Source organism: Aulonocara sp. 'chitande type north' Nkhata Bay, linkage group LG17, assembly GCF_057382095.1.
Source record: "Aulonocara sp. 'chitande type north' Nkhata Bay isolate Kocher_YH1m ecotype deep benthic linkage group LG17, A_spYH_male_GT1.1, whole genome shotgun sequence".
Lineage (NCBI taxonomy): Eukaryota > Metazoa > Chordata > Actinopteri > Cichliformes > Cichlidae > Aulonocara > Aulonocara sp. 'chitande type north' Nkhata Bay.
In genome coordinates, this window is record NC_141360.1 from 36,161,883 (window position 1) to 36,184,523 (window position 22,641).

The following is a 22,641-nucleotide window of genomic DNA, read 5'->3' on the forward strand; positions in this document are numbered from 1 at the left end:
TACAGATCCATTATGGTTCTCCCTTGTATTTCCACTGGCCTGGAACAGCACAGCAGTGGTGAAAAGCAGCTCGCTGCTGAGAAGAGTTGATTACGGATGGTAGGAAGCATCCACCTCAAGCAATTTGTCAGCCTTAAAATGAGGCAATGAAAGAAGCAAACATTCCCTTTATAGAATTCCCATTATTCATTTTTCAAGTGGAATAACTGGAAATATCCTCACAAACTGGAAATGCTGTGGCATGATCGGGGAATCTGAAGAGTTGAGTTACAGGAAAAACAGGACATCCTATCAGGGTTCAGCCATTCTAGAAACCTCAGTAATGTTAACTAGACAGCGGCTGGTTTAGTCTGCTGTGGCAGACGATCTAGCTCTCTCGGAAAAAGAAAAAACAAAAACATCAAGACAATCAACCACACACACAGTTTTTATTATTCACAGATGGTCGGGCATTTTTCCTGTACAAAACACAATCAGCGTTGTTAAATGAAACACTTTAATACCAAGTGAATCATGTCGTATTTGGTCTTCCAAGACAGAGAAAAATGCAAGGAGAAATGAAATGGCTCCTTGTGTCGAGCAGCAGTTTGTCACAGCGGCACTCACGACAGCAAACTGAGCTGAACCTAAACACAGCGCACAGTGGTTAAGGAAATTATGAATGTTTATTTGCACCCTGATGGTCTAATACCAGAGCCTGTTTCATTCCACTCTTGTAAAATCCATGTTTCAACACATCTGGCATAGCGCTAACAAAGGAGAAATTCATTTGTGGTGCGAACATTTTCAGCCATGCGTGAAGTGTGGCTCTGTGAAGACGTGCTTCAATTCAGACATTCGTGGACTCAACATTATGTAACCTTCTAATTTTCATCCCCCCGAGTGCTCTAATTTGTGGTTTTGAGTGAAAGGCTGCGGTTGAATAGTTATTTGCTGCTCTGAATGAATGAAAATCTCTGTTATGTGACATACATGAAAAAAAAGTAAAAGTATTTAGGATACTGTAGTGTTAACACAACACAAAATAGTTTCCTTAAGGCACTTGATATTGTAAGGTAAAGACAGCTACAGTAATACAGAGAGAAACCCCTCAGGTGACCCCCTATGAAAAAGCACTTGGCAGCAATGGGAAGGAAAAACTCCCTTTTAACCAGAAGCAGTCTCCAGCAGAACCAGGCTGTAGATGGAGCATGCCCATTCACGTTCTGTTAGACATCACCTCTGCTGACTGGGGTCACTCAAGTGGACTTCTCTAGCACATTTGTGGTGGTGGAGCCTTTTTTTAAAATCAGCTTCTGTAAAATTATATTGATTTCTGTGCAGTTTATTGTGTAAACACCTAATCCAAGAGGTACTTAGCATCTCTGGGTATCCTGTTATGAAATGATGATGTATAAAACCCTGCTTCTGGGTTCAAACTACACTGTGTTCATTAAGGCTGTTGTCTTTTTAATGTGTTTTAATGCTTTATATTCTTGAATTCAAGAATTGGTCAAAATCCGCCTGTACCGTACACTGGGATTCCCCATTCTTATCTATGGGTCGTAGACCTGGGTCATCCTCAAACACGACCTCAACAAACTTGAGGTCTTCCAAACGCACTGTTTGCATCAGATTCTCCGTGTGTCCCTCCGTGATAGTCTAAGCAATGCGTGATACGTAGTCAATGTCACCAGCAGGCCTCAATGGAAGAGCTGATTAGGAAGCGACGACTGCAATGGTTTGGCCACATCTGCCGCATGAGCAACCATCGCCTGCCATACCGCCTTTTGATGCAGCAGCATCAGAGTGAGAGTGATGAGAGACCTCCAAGAAGACTTGGATCAAGCAAATTGAAGATGATCTTAAACAACAACGTCTAACCCTCAAGCAAGCAAAGGTGAAGGCAAGAGACCACAAGACCTGTAAGTGCATCGTTGATCAAGATGGAAACCCTACGACACCCACAGCGACGTATTGGCTTCGTGGACAACCTCCCTGCCAACCGCCAGCTAGGGACAAAAGAAGAGGAAGAAGAAGACGAAAGAATGCTTTATATCTTATTCGATTTAATCTGAACAAGCCCCCTGTGGCTTGCTAACTAAGCTTGCTAGCATTAGCTGACAACATACTCCACCCTCTGCTCTAAGGACCCACTGCACACCTCATAATAACTCATGTTCAGAGACTGTAAAGTGTTAATTCAGTATGTTCTCAAGCCATTTGTAAGTATTTTCGAGGTTCAGTGGACCACATTTTCCTGTTGGGGAATGTTTTTGCAATGGAGGTGAATGCTTGGTACGCAACAGTGTTTAGGTGGTATGTGTCAAAAATGCCAGAACCCATTGCTTTAGTAAATTGCTAGCGCTTTTAATGTTGTGGTCAATGGCTTTATTTATTTATTTATTTATTTATTTATCTCAGCTCAGAAGCAGAATTCAGAGACGAAGGCATGGATGGTTTCAGAGTCACCTTCAACACAAAGTTCTTGGGACCAGTTATAAGATTCTGCTGGATTTCACCTGAGTGATTAGTGACAGATTTGAATTAGTAAGTTTTCAGTTTATATAGTATCTAAATGTAAAAATAGACCATAAATGCACAGTTGATTGAAAAAAAAAAAACCCCTATATATTATAGAGAACTGACTGCCATTTGTAACCATAACTGTCTTTCCTATACAATCGTGCTTGTTTGAAGTACTTCACCACATCGAAAGAGAAGTGGTCATCTGCTTCCAGGTTCTCAAAGAAACACCACTGGCACCTTGGTAAAGGTTAACCTCTAAAGCTGTCCTGAGTACAACTATTTGTAATGCAAAAAGAAGGTTTAAGGTTTTTAATAGACTAAAAAAGCAAACCACAATGTGCATTCAGTGTTTTACACACATTTTTACATTATGATATAGAAACTGTTCTGCAGATTGAGACAAATGTTATCTTTAGCAGAGTCATGATGCTTGCAAATAATTTCCTGGATTAAAGTTCCTACTTCTTTAATAATATGATACCAGACACCAGAGACACACACGGTTTCACACATAGATGAAATGTATTTTTGCTCTACTTTTCTTTACCCTCCAGTTCAGCACAGTCTCTGAAGGTTGGCAGAGAGATGAGGTTAAAAACACAGTTGGTGTCACATGGCTGGCAGGCCTTAGCACATCACAGCGACTGAGTGGCTGTGATACTGTCGGACCTAAGTGTGACAGAGAGGAGCCATCAGTAAGAGACAATATCCAAGGAAAAAGTGGGATCTGTAATGCAATCTGAGGGACATGTGTGACTGATACAGAATTCAAAAGTCATCATATAAAAAGACTTTAACTAAAGCCCCACAGCCGCCTTGAGCAAGAAGAACCTGGCAAAACCTGAATAGTCCCATAGACCTCTATGGTAAGCCGAGCAATGGGCGCCTTAAAAAGAGGCCAAACCCTGATTCCAAACCCTAGAATCAAGTGGGTGAGGGTTCCCCTAACGTGAAGACAGTGGTGCTTTTACAACACGACCTCAAAAACTGTAGAGGGAGCTGAGCCATGTAATTACAAGCAAGCAGGTGAGTCCAAGTTGTTCGCTCCGAAACGGGGCCAAGCCACAGAAATGATTGTGTGGTATTCCACACCACTGCAGTGCCACCAAGGAAAAACAGGCAGAGAAAAATTTAGAAGAGGGTATGTAAGAATGAATGTCATTTGTTGTGATCCAATGGCACATTCGCATTTCTGAGGAAGAAAAGGAAACCGACTCAAAATCAGCAACTGAATCAGCATTAAGGAATTAAGGCCACCACAAGCAGGTAATATTACTTTTTCCATGCAGAAAACTATATTTTCCATTTGTTTCCATTTTTGGAAATTGTTATATAATCCAAAGATATTGCAGAATTACACTGACATATATTTCATACCTTGGCACTTTCAATCAGCTTCACATGCACCAAACCTCGAAAACCAGCAGGAGGAAAGTGGAAGAGGGGAAAATTTGTCTGGTTGCATTTATTCAGCTGACCAATGCAGCTACTGGGCTTTTGGTATCAATTACAGCAAATTAAGTGATAGCCACCCAACACCAACACTAAAAGGATCATCCATCAAATGAGTTAAAATGCTGCTCTACCACTAATTGAGCCCACCATTTTGGCTGGGCCCCAGGTGCCTATAAATAAGAGCCACGCTTATTTTTCTTGCATTCCTCTAAGGCGAGGCCTCTTTGATCTTTTGGCCACTTGGAAGTGATCATCGGAAAAATTGGTTTCAGGGTTCAAAATGACCACAGCCGAGGAAGAATGAGTACTGAGAGGAATTAAAGCCAATGTGTATCTGTGTGCTTTAAATGTTGGAGAGCAAAAAGCGACTTTAATCTCGTAGCTTTAATTTCAAACACAAAGAGTCGGGTGTATAAATGTATTAAAAGGAAACTTTGTGTATGTGAGATGCCATCACTACTTTATGAATATACAAACAGTATTCACATGGTGAAGGGCAACTTAAAAGCCCCATCTAGTGGTCTATGGGGTCTCCTAATATTCTAAAAGACATGTAACAAGAAATCTCAGAACAAATATCAAGATTACAAATAATTTAAAAATCTGCTTTGCTTTCTCACTAAGAGTAGGGGGAAAATGGATATAATTCCAGTGTGTCCAAACTGTAACAAATACGCTTGCAATCCTCATAGATTTTTCAGTTAAATAACAAATTGTTGACTTATGGAGGGTTTATGTGACCGTTAGTTTTGGTCCTGTGTCTTTCTGGGGTTTTTTATGTTACAATTACCATGTTTTCTTTTGGTGCTTGCTTTTCTTTTGTCGGTTCGTTCTACTACCCGTCTTTCTACTTTTTTTGGGTGACTATCTGCCATGTTTTCCAAAGTAAACCACGAACGGGTGTATAGATAGCCCATCCTTTGTATAGACGGTCCAACCGAGTCTTAGTCTGTCCTATATACCAGCCTGTGCTATTTTGTGGAGCAACCTGAAGGACTGAAAAATTAAGCTAATCTGGAAGGGTCAAAAACTTTTCCTCGAATGGCCACTTAATGCTACAGTCGGGAAAATAGTGGTTGAAGATTGCACCATGACCAAAACTATTGACCCAGTGTATAATGAACTTACAATCTGGCTATGCCTTTGAAATGGTTACTTCGATGACTGTGACCAGATCTGCAACCACTCGTCAGTTGCTACTTTCAGAGCGACTTTGATGTAATAAGATGGGAATAACACAGAGTCAGTCTGCTTTTACTTTGTGATTGAATGGGTCAAGTTTGAAAATTACATACAAAGTTTCTGTTAAAGACTGGACGATCCTCTTCTTGCTTATAAATTCAGATAAAATTGACCCCACTGTACTCGGCCCTAAAAATCTTAGAAACATGGTGTCTAATCAGATGGACATGGGCAGCAACAACACTCAGGTAGGCTGTGTTTAAATGACAGAATGATTAACGGGGGATCCAAAATGTGCCAAGAAAATAATAATAATAAAAAATAACACACCATTAAACCACCATCACCAATCTAAACCAGTGATACAACAATTTTCTTAGCATGGAGATGGTGGTTTATAAAAGATTCGATTACAATCTACAACACGCGCATTTCAGAGTTGCACCCAGCATGGTCTTCTGCTGCTGCAGCCCATTTGTCCCTTTTGTAGATTTAGAGATGCTTTTCTGCATGTACTGCAGTAGACAAATGGCTCGTCGGTTCATAGCTCCAAAACATGAACTCTAAAATGACAACCAACAGATTATCACAGAGGGACGCAAGCACAAGCCAGATGTTCATGTAGCCCTGTTTATTACAAATACTGTAAATTCAGGTATTTTTATGCTCAACATTGTTAAGTTATTTACAGTATGCTTGATTAGTAATAAAGTAACAATATAGGCGAGAATATTAACGCTAATGATGTTGTGTCAGTTTTTGAGCCATTCTCATCTTGTAGAGCACAATTTGTAAAACATGACAATGACGACAGATTCTGACGTCTGAAATCTGAAGCATTTTTTTCTTGATACCAACAACAGAATACTGCTCTGTGGAAAGTGGAAACACAAGAGATGGTTTGACTGCAATCAATGTGGGACTTCCTTCTGTACAGAAACTACAGTACTTATTTGTTGCATACGTAGCGTTAATACCATACTAAAACAAAGCCTTTGCATTTTAACATTATTTGATCATGAAGGTAAAAGCCTAAACAGAAATGTTAGCATTAACACATTCTACATGCATTACCAATTTAAACTTTTATTTTTGGCTGCTTTCAAAATACATCATTATTTTGTACAGGTGACGAGCAACGTGACGACTGATAACCTGTACATATTGAACAAAGAATGTCATTTATGTGCTTTTCAGTGGCATCATCACTGAATATAATCTTTTACAAGATATCAAATGTCCATTCAGAGAAGAACACAGAGCTTTTTAGATCTTTGCTGTGGATCTAAAGCATAACTGCTACTAAAGCCCATTTAGTACAGCAGTTCTTTTCCTATTAAAATCCCAACTATAAATAATAGCTGAGCAATCTCTATAAACTATGCTAATCCGCACCATTCCCATCAAATAAAACATAAATAAAAATACAATCGTAAAAACAACATTCATACTACAAAACACAAACAAACAAAGGCATGATTGCAGCAAATGTAGGTCCCCACTGGGGCCCCTTCTGTGGAAGACTGGACTCATCCATCGTCATTATCAACAGTTCCTCTTCCTATCTGCTGTACATCCATCTATCGCTTCTCCTTGGCTGTGTCCACAGAAGCAGACGTCTCCTGCGGAGCTTCAGGTGGCTCTGTTGTTGTGTCCGTAGTAATCCGAGGTTTTACCTCTTTTGTGGAGCTGGAAGCTACTCCGTCTTTTGTGTCGCTCTGAGTTGCTGGAGAGCTTTCCGCCTGTTTTACAGCAGCAACATTTTCCTGCTTTACTTCGTCTGCAGGAGGTGCGTCTCCCTCTGTGGCAGCTATCGCTTTGCCCGTCATCTTCTCGCTCGTTTCAGCGTCCGACTTTTCCTTTGCTGCTGGTGTTGTTCTGTCTTCTAGAGGAGATGTGTCTTCCTCTACTGGGGGGATCCCCTTTTCTGCAGGGCTTTGTGGCTTATCTTTAACGTCAGCCGCACCGTCCTCCATCATCTCCTCTTCCTCGTCTATCTCGTCCTCTAAAGGGGGGATCATCTGTTCTTCCCTCCCACCGGGGAAGACCCTGTCTGGGTAAATGAGCTTCAGCTGCTCCTCGAAATAGTCCTCCAGGTACAAACCCGCACTGCCGACCTCTGAGGTTGGCTGGTAAAAAACAAAATTTCAGTTAAAGCAAAATAAAGGAAATATCAATTAAATAAAGCATGACTGGCATTTACAAAATAAAAAAAAATACATAAATCAGACCAACCTTGTAATACTTAGCACAGTTGAAAAATATGAGCCTGACATCTGCAACAAAGCCCTCAGGACTGACATAACTTTCACCGTCTTTTGCCTTTGACTCCAGCTTCCTCTTTACTATTGACAAATCCATCGGGGTCTTTATAAGTTCTTTGTACCGTCTCGTCTCCTACGTTTAGAAGAAGAACAATAAAAGTTGAGCACCTAATCCAAGTGTTGTGTGAAACTCTCTCAAAAGTTATGAATCACTTTCATATGAGAAGATAGTTACAACAGAATTTATATAAAGTTACTGAGAGTGGAATGAGTAAAATTAAAAAGTACACGAGAAAAAAGTAACACATTGGCAAAAGTGGGAATAAAAACCCCACTTATTATAGTAAATAAAAATTTATAGATTTTTTTTTGCCTCATTTTACTTGAAATAATAGCACCGTAAAATAACATATCTAAAATAAAATAACATAAATAACATATCAGAATGCTCTACAGAAGTTTTGACTGAACATTGAATGCATCTTACTGAAGGAGAAGCTGGCTGCTGGAAGTCGGTGCTGAAGTCGTTGCAGAAAAGACGAAGAAGCAGCCTCTCACATTTCTAGATTTAAAAAAATGTAAAACTTTGTGTAAAGTTTAAAAAACAAAACGGTGAAAATGTGTAAAAATGTAAATCTTACAATTTAATTGAAAAATGTACAAAGTACAAAGACAACACATCAAATATTGATTAAAGAAAAATTCTGCATCACATCACAGTTTAAATAAGGCTAAGTTCACACTGCAGGTCTTAATGCTCAATTCTGATTTTTTGTCTGCTTGTTCACACTACAAATAAAATGCGACAGCAAACGTGCTCTAGTGCATGCGCAAAAGAAGACGTCACACAAGAAGTCTCTCTGTTTAGAACCAGACCAAACAATATTGTTTGACTGATGGCCTTAATATAAAGACTTCGGACTTTACGTTTCCCAATTTTTGCTTTAAGTTATTTTTTTATTTACATAACAATGTAAATAACCTAATAATGATCCTTATTGCTGCTTTAGAGAGGAGCGGTGCTTCAAAGGATAGTTGCAGATTTCTGTCAGAATCTGCAGATTATACAGTACAAATAAAATGTTCACGTTTCTCCAACGTTGTCTTCCCAACAGTTTCACTAACATCTACGCTGGATGGCCAGGATGGATGGCTTTTTATTTTATGTTCACACTTTGGTCAGTGCTAGATGTTTTTTTAAGGCAATGTTGACAGTGATACCCATTTAGGTTGGCTGTGTTTGGAGATGTTTGCCTGATAAAGTTGTTCAGCTTTCACGTCTGTGATTTTAACCTGAGCCATTAGCACTAATATACCACAAAACCATTGCAGATATTAGCTGCTGCACCAACAGTGCACTGGCCTGTCCCCTCTCCTCTTTAGCCTCTATGGAATGCAGTTTCATTGATTTTAAATGATAGTGACCAGAGAGATCTTACATAACTTTGGGTTTAGAAGCAACATTGTTGCTGTCCCTATGAACAGCAACAATGTTGCTTCAGGGACATGAGAACATTATGAAATGCTATTCTGAAGTCATTTAACCATTTTCCCCCCACAGAGCAGGAAATCTATCTCCAATGAGACTTTTAACAGGCTCAGACTTCTTTGATGCTCTTTTTAAATCCAACCTGACCTGCTGCTGTTAAATAACCAAATTATAGTTGTAAGACAGCGGTCCCCAACCCCCGGGTCACGGACTGGTACCGGTCCGTGCGTCGTTCGGTACTGGGCCGCAAGAATTTAGGCTTGGGTGTGAAATTTATGGTTTTCAGGGTTTTAATCTTTATTTTTTTTAATAATTTTTATCATTAACTCAATTTCCCTGGGTCTTTTCCCGTGTGTTATGAATTCATCTTCTGTTTTTTTGGTACCGGTACTGGTTTTATTTCATTTTATTTATCCGCGACACCTTAAAGGCTGGTCCGTGAAAATATTGTCGGACATAAACCAGTCCGTGGTGCAAAAAAGGTTGGAGACCGCTGTTGTAAGACATGTTTTTCATGGCAAGTCAGACCTTTCGTTTTTCCATTATGTACTAAAAAGAAAAGAAACTATGATACAATGCACTAGAAACTCAAACTAAAATCTTTTCAGTTGTAAAACAGAGGGTGCAGGCTGAAGGACTGAAACTAATTCGTGGACATAAATGTAAATGGCAGCTTGATTAGCATACCCTTCTGTCAACAGGTGGAAACTTTTCAGAGATGGGGGCATCCTTGCTGTCACAGTCGTACTCCATCTCGGGAGAGACAAGGTCTCGGCAGAATGAACAGAACCACTCGCCGCTGAGGAAAGATGTACGGTGAAGAAAAGCAGTTAGGAAACGCCCAATGATTGGACACCTGTTGCTGAATAAGATTAACATTTTATCTGCATAGAGCAGCCTGCACAGACTAACAAGCTAACTATGGGCAAGAATAATAACCATGCGCTCAACAGAGAGATTTTAGACTTCATCAATGCCAAACGGAGAAGGGATTTAAGACCAATTTCTACATTTATTCTATAAAGATAAAAAGGTGGAAGGTACAGAATTTTTTTTTTATTTCAGAATGGTTGAAGAAAAAAAATCTGTATTTTATTATGATGTTGATGGTCCAATATGCTTTATATACAACAACTATTACAGGCAATAACCATTTCAACTACACATGGCCTGTGGCCATCTCCCTGTACAACGCATCCACTTAACACACTGTTTGCTGCTACAACTACACATGTTTCTTTTCCAACTATTTATTTATGAGTGACTTATGTATGTATGTATGTATATATATATATGTATATATTGTACTATTCTTAGTTAGTGTATTGTCTGTCTTGTCTTAATGTTGGTTTAAAATGGAGCACTGTAACAAAAAATAATTTCCCCCAGGGATCAATAAAGTATTCTGATTCTGATTCTGATTCTGACAATGTTCAGACCAGCTAAAATAGTCTAACAGAGGTTTTAGGGATGAAATGCACTCCTCCTCATGCACCCTGTCCACCTCTTGTTTATTCATGTGTGTCTATGCATGATCCCAAAAAGGCATCTCTCACCTGGGGGATTCATTCAGAGTGGGAATGTGACAGGCCAGATGAAAAACTTTGGGACACTTGTCGCAGCAGAGCAGTTCTCCTCCGTTCTGACAGACAGCGCACCAGTCCTCATTAGGATCTTCTTCGGGCTCGGCTCTCTTTTCAGACTCTGGCTGCGATTGGGGCTGAGGACGCCTGTCTTTGGAGTCTGATCCAGGGGGTGGTGCTGGTGGGGAGACCTTCTGCAGCTGCCGGGGCTTAGACTGTGCTCCAGTGCTGCTATCTGGCAGGCTAGAGCCGACGCTGGACTGCACCTGTAGGTGGGAGAGAGTAAAAAGGAGCAATGATTTTGAGGCTGAACTAATGTAAAATAGCAGCGGAAGCCAGTGGTATCCCTCAGCCTCCTAGCAGATGCAATAATCCTATGTCGCCTTTTTCTCAAGTTCTGGCATTCACAAACTTGGATGCTCAGTCTTTTACAGATAAGGGTTAAAAATGAAAACATTTTAAATTTGATGCAAGCAACATGCTGCCAAAATCACCACTACTACTGTACTAATACTGCATCCCTGCTCCTTTGTGTTTGGGAAGTGAGACCACCAGCTGTGTTTTTGAGAGCAGTAATGTTTTCTCATAGTTATTTGATAAATGCTCAATAAGTTCAGGCCACTTTTGCCAAAGATTTTCCAATGGATGATAGGTCTGGACTGCTGATAGGCCAGTTTAACGCCTCCAACGTTTACTTTGGAGCCATGCTGTTGTAATATGAGCAGAATGTGTTTTAGGATTGTCTTGCTAAAATTAGGAAGTCCTAAAAAAAAAAAAAAAAAAAAAACACATTGGTGCATTCACATGTCTGAGCATTATGCTTCTCTATACTGTCACACATTCTGGAATTTGAACTTTTCTCCAATGGTGAGCTGAATGCTTTCTCTATTCAGGACAGAAGACTCCTGGAAATGAATTTCAATTCTTGATCTTTTAAAACATGACAAGTTTCCCAGCAGGGATGTGTGCATAAACTGGTAGCTTAAACGCTGCTGCTGTATATCAGTTTTGTCAGAATAAGCTGGCATCAAGGAGATCGAGGTTACTGCTCAGTTGAGTTGGGTGTTGCACATACCAAAGTAACAAGTTATTGTAATCACTTTACATTTTCAGTAATGCAATAATGTACTAGATTCAGTAATTATGCAAAATTTACAATTATTTTCTTACTGGCATTGCAAAAGGTTCTCCAGTTATCTGCACTCTAGGCAAATAAAAAGCTTTTTCCTTCCTGCCCATTTGCGCTAAAGTCAGATGAAGTGCAACGGTCTACAGCGGATATATGGGCATTACTTTTATTTTTACTGTATGAAAGGTGAAATGCAAGCTGCATGCAGAACAGATACAACTGTTTAATACTGCTAACAAAACTCAGTCTCTACAAGCAGCTCCACAAATGGCATGCTAACACAAAGCTTTGTTAAATCTGATTATATGCTGAACCCAGCCCGGCAGCCAGAGCCTGAACTTCAAAAGGTAAAAGCAGTGTTGAGCAGTTAGGCTTGAGTTATTATAGCCTGACTGCTATATTATTTACTTACATTTTCTTTGCATGCAAGACTTACCCTTTGCATTGTCTGGATACCAACAATAGTTTTCAGTGAGTTGTCAATCAGATGCAGTGATTTTCACCACAGATTTTCCTGTTTGTATACTGTATAACTATACACTGTATTTATAATACTGTGTAGTCACAAGCATTCTGTGTTGATTCTCAACTTTGTCTCTTATCCACAGACGGTTTATATTTCAAAAAGAATAACCACCTTTTTTGAAAATGGGCCGGTAATATGTCAAAGATCGATTTTTAATACGTTTTAGGAATGATACATTTGGATCAAAATGGCAAATCTGTAAATATCCTAAGTTTATAAATGCCACTCTTACGAAACGGACTTCGTCGTCGTCCTCAGGTTCGTCCTTTATGACAATAACAGGACCCGGAGAGGTTCTCCTTCGTCGCTTTAATGCAGGAGCTGATGGTGTCTCGGCAGTCTGCTTCCAAGAAGTCGTCCTTCAATACAGATTCCCACAGAGCAGTGTTTGATTTTTTTTTTTAAAGAAAAAAAAAGTCTGCTATACATTCACAGTTAATCCATGATCACAATAATAAACTACAGGATTAAGTAGCACTGTGACAGATGCTCTGCTCACTTCTTACCCTGTGCTTCTGTCTGAAGATGATGGTTTTGCCATGGGGGAATTCTGCCTCCCTCGACCTTTAAAAGGAGGAAATTTTTTTATTTATTTGAAAACCAATCCCAAAATGGAGCTTTTAACTCAACTTCAGACCTTAAAAGCCATTTTTTGTAAATGAAAAGATCAATGTACAGATAATGACCTGCCATGTGATTAAGCATGGCTGTTTTGTCAGCAGTTGCTGAAGCTAGAATAGGAGGGAAATTGGGTTTGGGTACAGAGACAGTGATGGAGGGGACCGATCCACCAGGTTCACTCCTCTTGAGGAAAGATGACTCTGGTAGGCATCTCTAAAGGAAACAACGCCAAACAAAGTTCAGTTATCAGCAAATGCTTTCACTTTCTGGACTTATGTTGTGTCAGACTGAAAATCTTTATGATAACGGTCCTACAAACCTGGTGCAGTGACATCTGTGTAGCTGCTCCAGACATGAGAGGCTGTGGAAAGCGGGAAACACCCTGTGACCCATCTGTAGGTTTAGGGGGGAAGCTGGAGGTATGGATCAGATCTCTCAAAGACTATATGTAGAAAAGACAAGTTCAAAGAACACTTAAAAGACTTAAAGATTTAAAAAAGAAAGAAAAAATGCATCAATTTGTCCCACTGTTTCATTTAGTAAAGGAAAAACAAACACTGATGTACTTAAATTTAACAAAACCTCACAACCTGACGTACCTGAGCAGCTGGGAAGCTCATGTTGTTAAGCAGAGATGATGTGGGGCTTCGAGGGTTGGGGTGGGAACTTCCATACCTGCGTCCTTGCTGTACCATGTTGGGGACACCTTGAGAGGGAGAGGAACCTCCATGGATAGGTCTGGTTGGTGGTGGGGGGCCAGGTAGCCTGACGTTTTGGTGCCATGACCACGAGTTAGGAGGGGGCCCCCTGGGGTGCTGTTGGGAAAGCTTGTCAACCTTGATCAAAGGAGTATTCGGCAAGATTAAAAGGCTACAGTATGTAGAAAAGTCCACGATATTTAAGAATATCTATGACTACATTTCATTCTTAGGCAGCCAAGGACAGCTTGAAAGATCCCTTTACCTGCATCTGGAGCTGTGCGAGTGTGCTCTGTCGCTGCTGAGCTGAAAGTGAAAGAGCTCCAGTGGGTGCTTCTGCTCTGGGACCTGTCTGGTGGTTGGTGATCGGTGGCCTACTGGGGCCTCTTTCTACTACCAGGGAACCTGCCCCAAAAAAGACAAACTACTACATAAACCGAAGACGCAGAACTATTTTTTTTTCTTCATGCAGTTTATGCCACCATCCCCAATATATGGAACCTAAATAACCCAAAGAAGTCCACGAATATTAATCAGTAGGATACCAAATGACTCAATATGACAACAGTCTGAACATCAGACTAATGTCACCATTTCTCTGATTGGATGATGGAGTGACTGAGGCAGCTCTTATGTGCTGATGGTCAGGTAAACTGAAAACAGTGAAATAACTTTAACATTGCCATGGACTGAGAGGGTGATGACCAAGAAAGAAACCTCTCCTCCAAAATCGACACCTTCAGGCTCAACTGAAACTTGCAGCTGTCCATGTGGACAACTTGGACGCTTTCTGGGGAGAAGTTTTATGGTCAGACGAGACAAAGTTTTATCTAATTGGCCTCAAAAACAAGGCGTATGTTTGGACTAGTAAAGATAAGGCTTTCATAGCAATGAACACTGCAGCACTTGTCAAGCACGGTGGCTGCAGCATGATGTTCTGGGACTGTTTTGCTGTCAGTGTTACTGGTTTATTGTACAGATTGGTTAGAATACCAAAGGAGTAGGACTTTCCTACAAATTCATCAACTTCAACTCTGATCATCAGCTGGGTGCTCCAACAGGACAATCATCCCAAACAAGCCATTCCAAATCTGAAATGGATAAAGCAGGCTAGCCTTAAGCTTCCCAAAGCCTCAACTATACTGAAAATTTGTGTACTATGCTTAAAGGCCGGGCCCTGTGCCATGAAATGAACCAATTTAAACGACATATAACAATTTTGCCAAAAACAGTTGTCAAATATCCAGCCAGAATTACGCCAGAAACTTGTTCAAGCTTCTGGTTGAGGTGCAACTTCTTAAGGGACATTTAACCAGATGTTAGTGGGGGGTGTTTATATGTATTTAAGTCTGTATCTATGCCCAGTGTAGATTAGAGAAAATCCGGAATAAATTCAAACTTGTGCGCCCAGTTCTTTTTTTCCCTAAATCGTTAAAGACGGATGCTGTACGAATCATTGCATCCTGCAAAAAGAACAGTTCAAAGAAATCATCAAAACCAAAAATTACCAGTACAGTCATGCCCATAGTGAGTCATCATTAATCATCAATCATGTAAACTTCTGACTACAACTGATGTAGGTTCATGCACGTGCATCAGCAAGATAACAAATGACTCAATACAACAATGTTAATCTTATGCAACATTTACCCAACCTAAAAATTCTCCAGTTTTGAGTGTGGGGGTTGCAGGTTTGTGTTTTTGTCCTTATATGCTTAAGCTGTGCAGAGACTTTTATAAAATATATTTACAGCCACATCTCCACATTTATTTTTTAACCAGTTGTCTTGATGTATGCTCAATCATCCAGGTAAGTAAATCCTAAAATGTTGAATCTGTACACTAGTTGCTCTGTTGTTGTCAGGCAGCTGACAGTAATTAAATACGACATACTATAACTATCTTAATTTATTTGGCACGTTATCTGGATTTTAAAGAAAGGGAGCAAACGATTGTCAAGAATTAGGACCATTCATTCATGATCATCATCATCAAATATGAAAATAAATGTGAGATGAAGGCTCTATGACTACCATGTTTTAAACCATTTTAGACCATAGCTGTAAATGCATAAAATTTACAACAATCACTTTCAGCACTGATAAGCATAATTGAATTTGAACTTTTAAAAACATACAAAAAAAACATCAGTAAATTTGTTGAATAAATAACACTAATGAGCAAAGGTACACATAAAATTTGGAGTTATTTCTGTTATCAAATGCTTGACCATAGAACAACCCAGTCATAACCTTTCTACTGTAGGGTCTTTGCCTCATGTTATAAAGTGTGGAAATCGGGCACTATAAAAATGGATTTGAATTTTTAGGGCCCACATGATCCTTTCAAATGTGCTGTTCTGCAGCCAGTTAGCTTTTGTTCTTGCTACCATCAGTATACATTGCCTCTTATACATGAGAGCAGCTGACAGCCTTACCGAGGTCTACATTTGTAGCCCAGAAACCGGAGCGACACTGGAATCGAACTGAGCTCTGAGGGACGATGGAGGGACTGCAGTGTGCTCTCATCAGGTAATGGATCTGGTAAAGGAGCTAGGAGGAGGAGAAAAAGACAGGGACATTTTAAGGTCACTGAGATTACCAAGTTTTGCAGATAATATTACATATTAGAAAAATGACAAAAACAAGTAATAGCTACAATGTACTTTATAGTGTACAGTAATCCACATTGCTGTTTGATGCTAAAAGTTACACACCAGTCTCTTGCAGTAGAGCAGAGCTGTCCCGCTGTGGCTAGCTGTGGCCCATTTGGTGAAGCTAATGACGTGGTCTAGGTGCCTGCCTAGAGAGTTGACTTCTTCCTGCTGCTTTTTCAAACCCAACTCATGGTCCTTAGTTAAAGCCTGGGGGGAAATGTGTAAGTTTATTTAAAAAAATTAAAATTAAAATTAAAAGAAACCCAGACATCACTACACCTAAAGAAATCAGGTCACACGTACCTCAAGCTGGTTAACCAGAATCTTTCCCTTCCTGTTGATCTCCATTATCAAGTTACAGATGGACTTCTTTATTTCATTAGTTACAGCTTTCCGATTTTCCTCAACTTGCTGCAGTCTGTGAAGTGAAATTCATATAATGCTCACTTTAATCTGGATTTTATTTCAGTCTAATTTTTAAGGGACTTTATTATGCTTTTTCTTTTCCACATGTTAATTTTAAACGATCAGGTCATCGTGTATGCCAGAATTCCCTGTAGCCATAAGCTCCAGATTTAAACAGTGTTTTCTACTCTTGACTCTACGCAGGTGGATGTTGTTAATATGGCCATCTCAAGCACACAGAGCTGGCTGTGAGCACAGCGGCCCCACCCAACTGCTGTTTACAAAGCGCAGCCAATCAAAGGAAGGATGGTTTAAAGGGGAACTGCTAATTTTAGAAAGCGGATCAACTGAGAGTCCGCATTGAGGCCCAGGAAAAGTTAAATAAAGATGACTTGAAACAGCAAGTCACGTAAAGCTACTGGAGTGGAATCCAAGAATATAAATCAAGTGGAAATCCCTTTTAATTTAATTAAAACCAAAATCCTAAATTCATACAGCTCAATTTTCCACTTCAATATTTTTTATGGCAAAACGCTTTATATCTGCAGTGGAGCTAAAACAGGTTCTCTGATCAAGCTCCAGCTGTGCAGAGTAAATTTACCCGCCGTTGATGCAGTTGGATACTTCCTCGATGGCTTTTCTTTTCTCTTGCAGCTGCTGCGTCATGGTCTCGAGACACTGCCTGTGGTTTCTGTATGCATCCTCTAAAAACTGGTAGCTAAACACAAAGATGTTTAAGCATGAATAATCAGGTACAAATAGACACCTGTTATCAAACAACACAACATGGAAAAATTGTGTGTTTAAAAGCTGTGGCAGGCTTAACCACAATGCACTTAATTGTGCTGCAACACCATTGTCTTAAACAGCTATAAACCTACTGTGAATAGAGAAATACATTCTCCATACTTGTGATCTTTGTGCTTAAGGAGCTGACAGTCTCGGCAGGTAAGTCGGTCACAAGTCTCACAAAACAGCTTCAGCGGTTCCTGCTTGTGGATGTCACAAAAGACGGGTCTCTGTGTGGATAGGCTGACAGCATCTGGTGTATAAACAAGGAGGGAAGCGTAACGTCACAGATCAGGAATGTCACGGAGAAGAATCACCATGTTAACAATTACAGGAAAAACAGGTGGCTTTCCTGGAAAGAAAATACCTGGAGACATCTCCTCCTTCTGGCGTATGGTGTGGTCCCTGGTAAACTTAACCCTCTGGTGTGCCTCAATGCACGTGACACACAGAAACTCCACGCACTCCACACAGTAACCTGTTGCCTCTGTGTTGTCATCACAGCTCATGCACACCTTTAAAGACAAAAATCAATGGAAGGGTAAAAATAAAATCAGTTGTGTAGTTACAGGAATGTGGTATCACAATAAAATCAAAGCTCAGGGAAAGGAACAGCTCAGGTTATAAGCTCAACGACTAACCTGCGTGGTTTTCTCCACAGTGCTGCTTGGCACCTCAGCAGAATCCTTTACAAAGAAATTGTCCAGCACATCCATCTCCCAGCACTCTTGTCTGCATACTGGACATCGAATGCCCACCACTGGAGTGAACACAGACATTACTAAAGACATTAGCTCAAAAAACACCATACGAAACACGGCCGCTTAAAACAAAGCTCATCCCTCAGACTGCTCTAAACACTCCATTTCAGACAGTCTGGTTCTACTCTTGATTTTCTCCCTTTAAGGACTTTATTTACAGGATAATGCAGAACTGCATGAGATCTATATGATGTCTAAATAATACTGTAATGAAGACTCTTTTAAATCAACTGATTGTAAAGGTCGTATTATCAGCGCTAATTAAGCCTGTTTCAAAAACAGAAAGAACAGTTTGAAACTGCTGCAGAGAAATTGAGATGACACAGTGGACTTCTAAGGAGTCAGAAATAAATCAAGCATAACTAAAACGAATTTTTCTGCTCAGGAACGTAAGCAAATAGCTGTGATTTGGGATCTAAATCAAAAAATAATAATGCCTGTTTTTTGTAAAATTTTAAAATTCATCCATAACAAGAAAAATTATATTTCAGCAATAACAATATAATTTTGAGTAAAGAGCGTACGCATTCTGGTGGATTAACCATTACAGAAAGATAAAAAAATGATTTTGGTAATTATCACTACTGTTAATTTACGGCAGCTGTTACATAAACTTTACATTGGGTGATGGGCTAATAAATGAGTTAAGCACTCTCTCTCTCTCTCTCTCTCATATATATATATATATATATATATATATATATATATATATATATATATAAATTCGTTTTAGTTATGCTTGATTTATTTCTGACTCCTTAGAAGTCCACTGTGTCATCTCAATTTCTCTGCAGCAGTTTCAAACTGTTCTTTCTGTTTTTGAAACAGGCTTAATTAGCGCTGATAATACGACCTTTACAATCAGTTGATTTAAAAGAGTCTTCATTACAGTATTATTTAGACATCATATAGATCTCATGCAGTTCTGCATTATCCTGTAAATAAAGTCCTTAAAGGGAGAAAATCAAGAGTAGAACCAGACTGTCTGAAATGGAGTGTTTAGAGCATGTATGTGTGTGTTAAAAATTTAATAGTAATGATTGCATTTTTATCTTTTAAGGCTTGTAGAAAGAGCCATTTCAAATATAGGGGGCTGAATTTTAAAAATCAGATATGTTAAAACACATGAGGTGTATTTAAACCATGAAGTTTATTGTGATACTTCAAAAAAATAACAATTTCAATTAGACTTTTCTAAATAGACTTTGTCTCTAGTAGTAACATTTCAAAAAAATTGTGATAATGTTCTTCCCTACTTTCCTAAAATTAATTTTTAAAAATTCATATTTTTATATCACTTGTTTATTGTGTTTATTTATTAAAACTTGGAACTTTTTTGTTGCAATTTTCAAACTCTCATATCTTTAAGACATATTAAAGTGTGCAGCATAATGCTGGAGATTATCTATCAATCTGTAGTAGCTGTTATCCATTTCAGTGTATGTGTGTGTGCGCATGTTTGGGGGAGCGGGGACAGTTGTCAGTCCTAGAGATGACAGCAGGACCAACAAACCTTTCAACATCATTGGCCAAAGTCTAGAGGCTGGAGTGGAGAGACAGCAGGAGTTGAGTCAAAAACTCCTGCCGTGAGTCAATAAGGGACAAAAGGTCATAGAAAACTGCTCTCCTTTATGGACATGGACTGTTCCACTCCATACTGATGCCCGATTTAGACTAGACCCCTTTTAACTCCACGCAGTAACCTTCCACCTAACCCACTGTGCGCCTCCCGATAAATCTAACATTACATGACTACACAGTAATTTGGGGGAATTGATGTGGAATAGCCCACACATAATCAAAACGTCATGGTTTGCTTATCACAGACAAACTTTATCTGTGAGCCAATTTTCCTCACATGACTTGCTGTTGTCAACTTGGCCTTGGGTGTCGCGTCTTGGTTCGGCACTCATGAAGGGGGCAGGTAGGCACCTCTTGCAGAAGGAGTGGAGACACGGCAGGAGTTTGGGCTCCCTGTTGTGAAAGCTCAACTTGCAGACAGGACACGTATCCATGAGCCCGAATGTGGCTTGCTGTTTCAGTCTCTCTTCTTCCGCTGGTAAACTTTCTGCCTCGTTTTCCACGATGATGACAATGTCGTCGTTTTCAGCAGTTTCGTCCATTGTCTCAGTCGCTACAGCTACCCGAGCTTTTCAATCAGTTAATCAACACACTTAGCGTTACAGTCGAAAACAAAGAACAGCTTTTATTCCTCTGACTTAAAGAAGATAAATATTAAACGATTACTGCATTAAAACCAAGGTTCATTCATGCTTCACGCAGTATTGCTTAACTGTACAGCAGCTTTAGTTAACTAAAGTGCATTTCTGTCCTTTAGGGAAGCTACGTTAGCATCGTAGCCTAGTTTTACTGTGCATATGCTAAACGCGTAAAAAAACACTCCATGGTCTGTGGCGGGTCTTATCAAAACAACAGAAAGATAACCGCACACAGTAAATTATTGATTTAAACAAGGCTACACATACTGTGTTCTAAAGCTCACATATTAGCAGGGATTGTCGACTGTCTGTGTATTCGCAGCTAAAAACACATACCATATAATACCCACACGGCACCGCGTTATTTTAACGCGTTTACGGTGTCCTGGTGAGGACAAACTACACATGGAACGACTTGATATTTTGACGAGATATTATAAGATAAGATAAGATAACCTTTATTAGTCCCACACGTGGGAAATTTGTTTTGTCACAGCAGGAAGTGGACAGTGCAAAAGTTATGAGGCAAAAATTAGAATACAATAAGAATAAATACAGTACACAACTGTACAGAATAGAATAAAATAAAATACTATATACAGTAGAATAAAATAAAATAAATATACAATAAGATAAAAATAGAATACAAATACAAATACTATATACAACTGAGTAAAAATACAACGATGACAGAAAGGATTATTGCACTTAGTATTATTGCACATGTATGGATGTGTGTGCTTGATCAGTTAAAGTCTTTATTATGGAGTCTAACAGCAGTGGGGAGGAAAGACCTGCGAAATCTCTCCGTCCCACACCGTGGGTGCCGCAGTCTCCCACTGAAGGAGCTGCTCAGTGCTGTCACAGTCTGCTGCATGGGGTGGGAGATGTTGTCCATCAGGGATGACAGCTTAGCCGCCGTTCTCCTGTCACTCACCACCTCCACTGGGTCCAGAGGGCATCCTAGAACAGAGCTGGCCCTTCGGATCACCCTGTTCAGTCTCTTCCTGTCCCCAGCAGAGATGCTGCCGCCCCAGCAGACCACGCCATAAAAGATAGCAGAAGCCACAACAGAGTCATAGAATTTCTTCAGGAGTGGGCCCTCCACTCCAAACGACCTGAGTCTCCGCAGCAGGTACAGCCTGCTCTGCCCTTTCCTGTAGAGGGCGTCTGAGCTATGAGTCCAGTCCAGTCTATTGTTCAGATGAACACCAAGGTACCTGTAGCTGTCCACAGCCTCAATGTCCATACCTTGGATGTTCAGTGGTTGCAGTGGAGAATGCTTGTGCCTGCGGAAGTCTACCACCAGTTCCTTGGTTTTACTGGCGTTGATCTGGAGGTAGTTCAGCTGGCACCAGTCCACAAAGTCTTGGGTCAGACCTCTGTACTCCTTGTCGTCCCCATCAGTGATGAGGCCGACTATTGCAGAGTCATCAGAGAACTTCTGCAGGAAGCACTGGGTGGAATTGTGGGAGAAGTCTGCAGTGTAGATGGTGAAGAGGAACGGAGCCAGAACCGTTCCCTGTGGGGCCCCCGTACTGCAGACGACCCTGTCCGACACACAGCCCTGAGTCCTCACATACTGTGGTCGGTCGGTGAGGTAGTCCAGGATCCAGGTAGTGAGGTGATGGTCCACTCCAGAGTTCACCAGCTTGTCCTTTAGAACCGAGGGAAGAATAGTGTTGAAGGCACTGGAGAAATCAAAGAACATGATTCTCACAGTGCTTCCAGCGGTCTCCAGGTGAGCGAGGGAACGATGTAGGAGGTGAATGACGGCATCATCCGCTCCAATGCCAGGCTGGTAGGCAAACTGAAGTGGGTCCAGTGATGAGCTTATTAGGCGCCGAAGCTTATGTGGCTTATATTAACCCTCTACTGCATAGTTTTGCCCTGAGGCAACAAACCACATTTTCATGCCTTACACTGGCCCTTCAAACAAACAAAAAAAACTTTCTTTTTTTAAAATTTTTTCTCAAATAATGCTACCAGGCACATATCTTTCCAATAAAATGATGAGTTGAAGGTGGTGTGACTTTATTTTTGGGGCGGGGAGGACCCCTTTCTGCAAGCTGCACTCCATGAGAGGCATCTCCATTAGGAGGCAAGATAAAGATAACTATTTTACATGTTTATAGTGAAATAAATGTATATAAAAATACTTGTATGTGCATGAATATGTTAAGAAACATATTTGATTGTTTGTTCTACTTTTTAAAAATTATTTATACAGTAAAACTGTTAATTTTCATTTGTTGCCTCAAGGCAACACTGTGCAGTTAGCCTAATTTTTTTCAGGCAATATAATGCATTAGCATATGTGTGTAGAGATGTGTTTGTGTGCATTTATATGATCATA

The 22,641-nt window shown here is 40.1% G+C and overlaps 1 protein-coding gene across 3 annotated transcripts; it reads right to left on the reverse strand.

Moving 5' to 3' along the window:
* Positions 1–6,215: 6,215 nt before the first annotated feature.
* Positions 6,216–20,657, reverse strand: trim24 (tripartite motif containing 24). 3 transcript variants are annotated; one of them, XM_086269002.1, is made up of 19 exons: positions 19,925–20,657; positions 17,947–18,065; positions 17,673–17,820; positions 17,426–17,558; positions 17,118–17,234; positions 16,415–16,529; positions 16,172–16,318; positions 15,893–16,007; positions 13,721–13,860; positions 13,357–13,572; positions 13,077–13,199; positions 12,823–12,970; positions 12,643–12,700; positions 12,369–12,495; positions 10,455–10,747; positions 9,586–9,697; positions 7,897–7,971; positions 7,381–7,542; positions 6,216–7,274 (listed from the first exon to the last, which is right to left on the reverse strand). In XM_086269002.1, exons 1-19 carry the CDS (start codon positions 20,187–20,189, stop codon positions 6,726–6,728), a joined length of 3,162 nt encoding a protein of 1,053 aa, XP_086125128.1. In that variant the 5' UTR covers positions 20,190–20,657; the 3' UTR covers positions 6,216–6,725. The 3 variants fall into 3 exon arrangements, with proteins under 3 accessions (XP_086125128.1, XP_086125127.1, XP_086125126.1); XM_086269001.1 differs by having other exon boundaries at positions 12,378–12,495; positions 13,357–13,593; XM_086269000.1 differs by having other exon boundaries at positions 13,357–13,593.
* Positions 20,658–22,641: the final 1,984 nt, after the last annotated feature.

Bases quoted from the DNA above. Each gene is read 5' to 3' on its own strand.
- trim24 (XM_086269000.1), bottom strand. From the start codon at position 20,189: ATGGACGAAACTGCTGAAAACGACGACATTGTCATCATCGTGGAAAAC. The intron at 16,319-16,414 runs GTACGTGTGACC...ATTTCCCCCCAG, and splicing joins TTCTGGTTAACCAGCTTGAG to GCTTTAACTAAGGACCATGA. The intron at 16,008-16,171 runs GTGTGTAACTTT...TCCTCCTCCTAG, and splicing joins TGCTCTACTGCAAGAGACTG to CTCCTTTACCAGATCCATTA.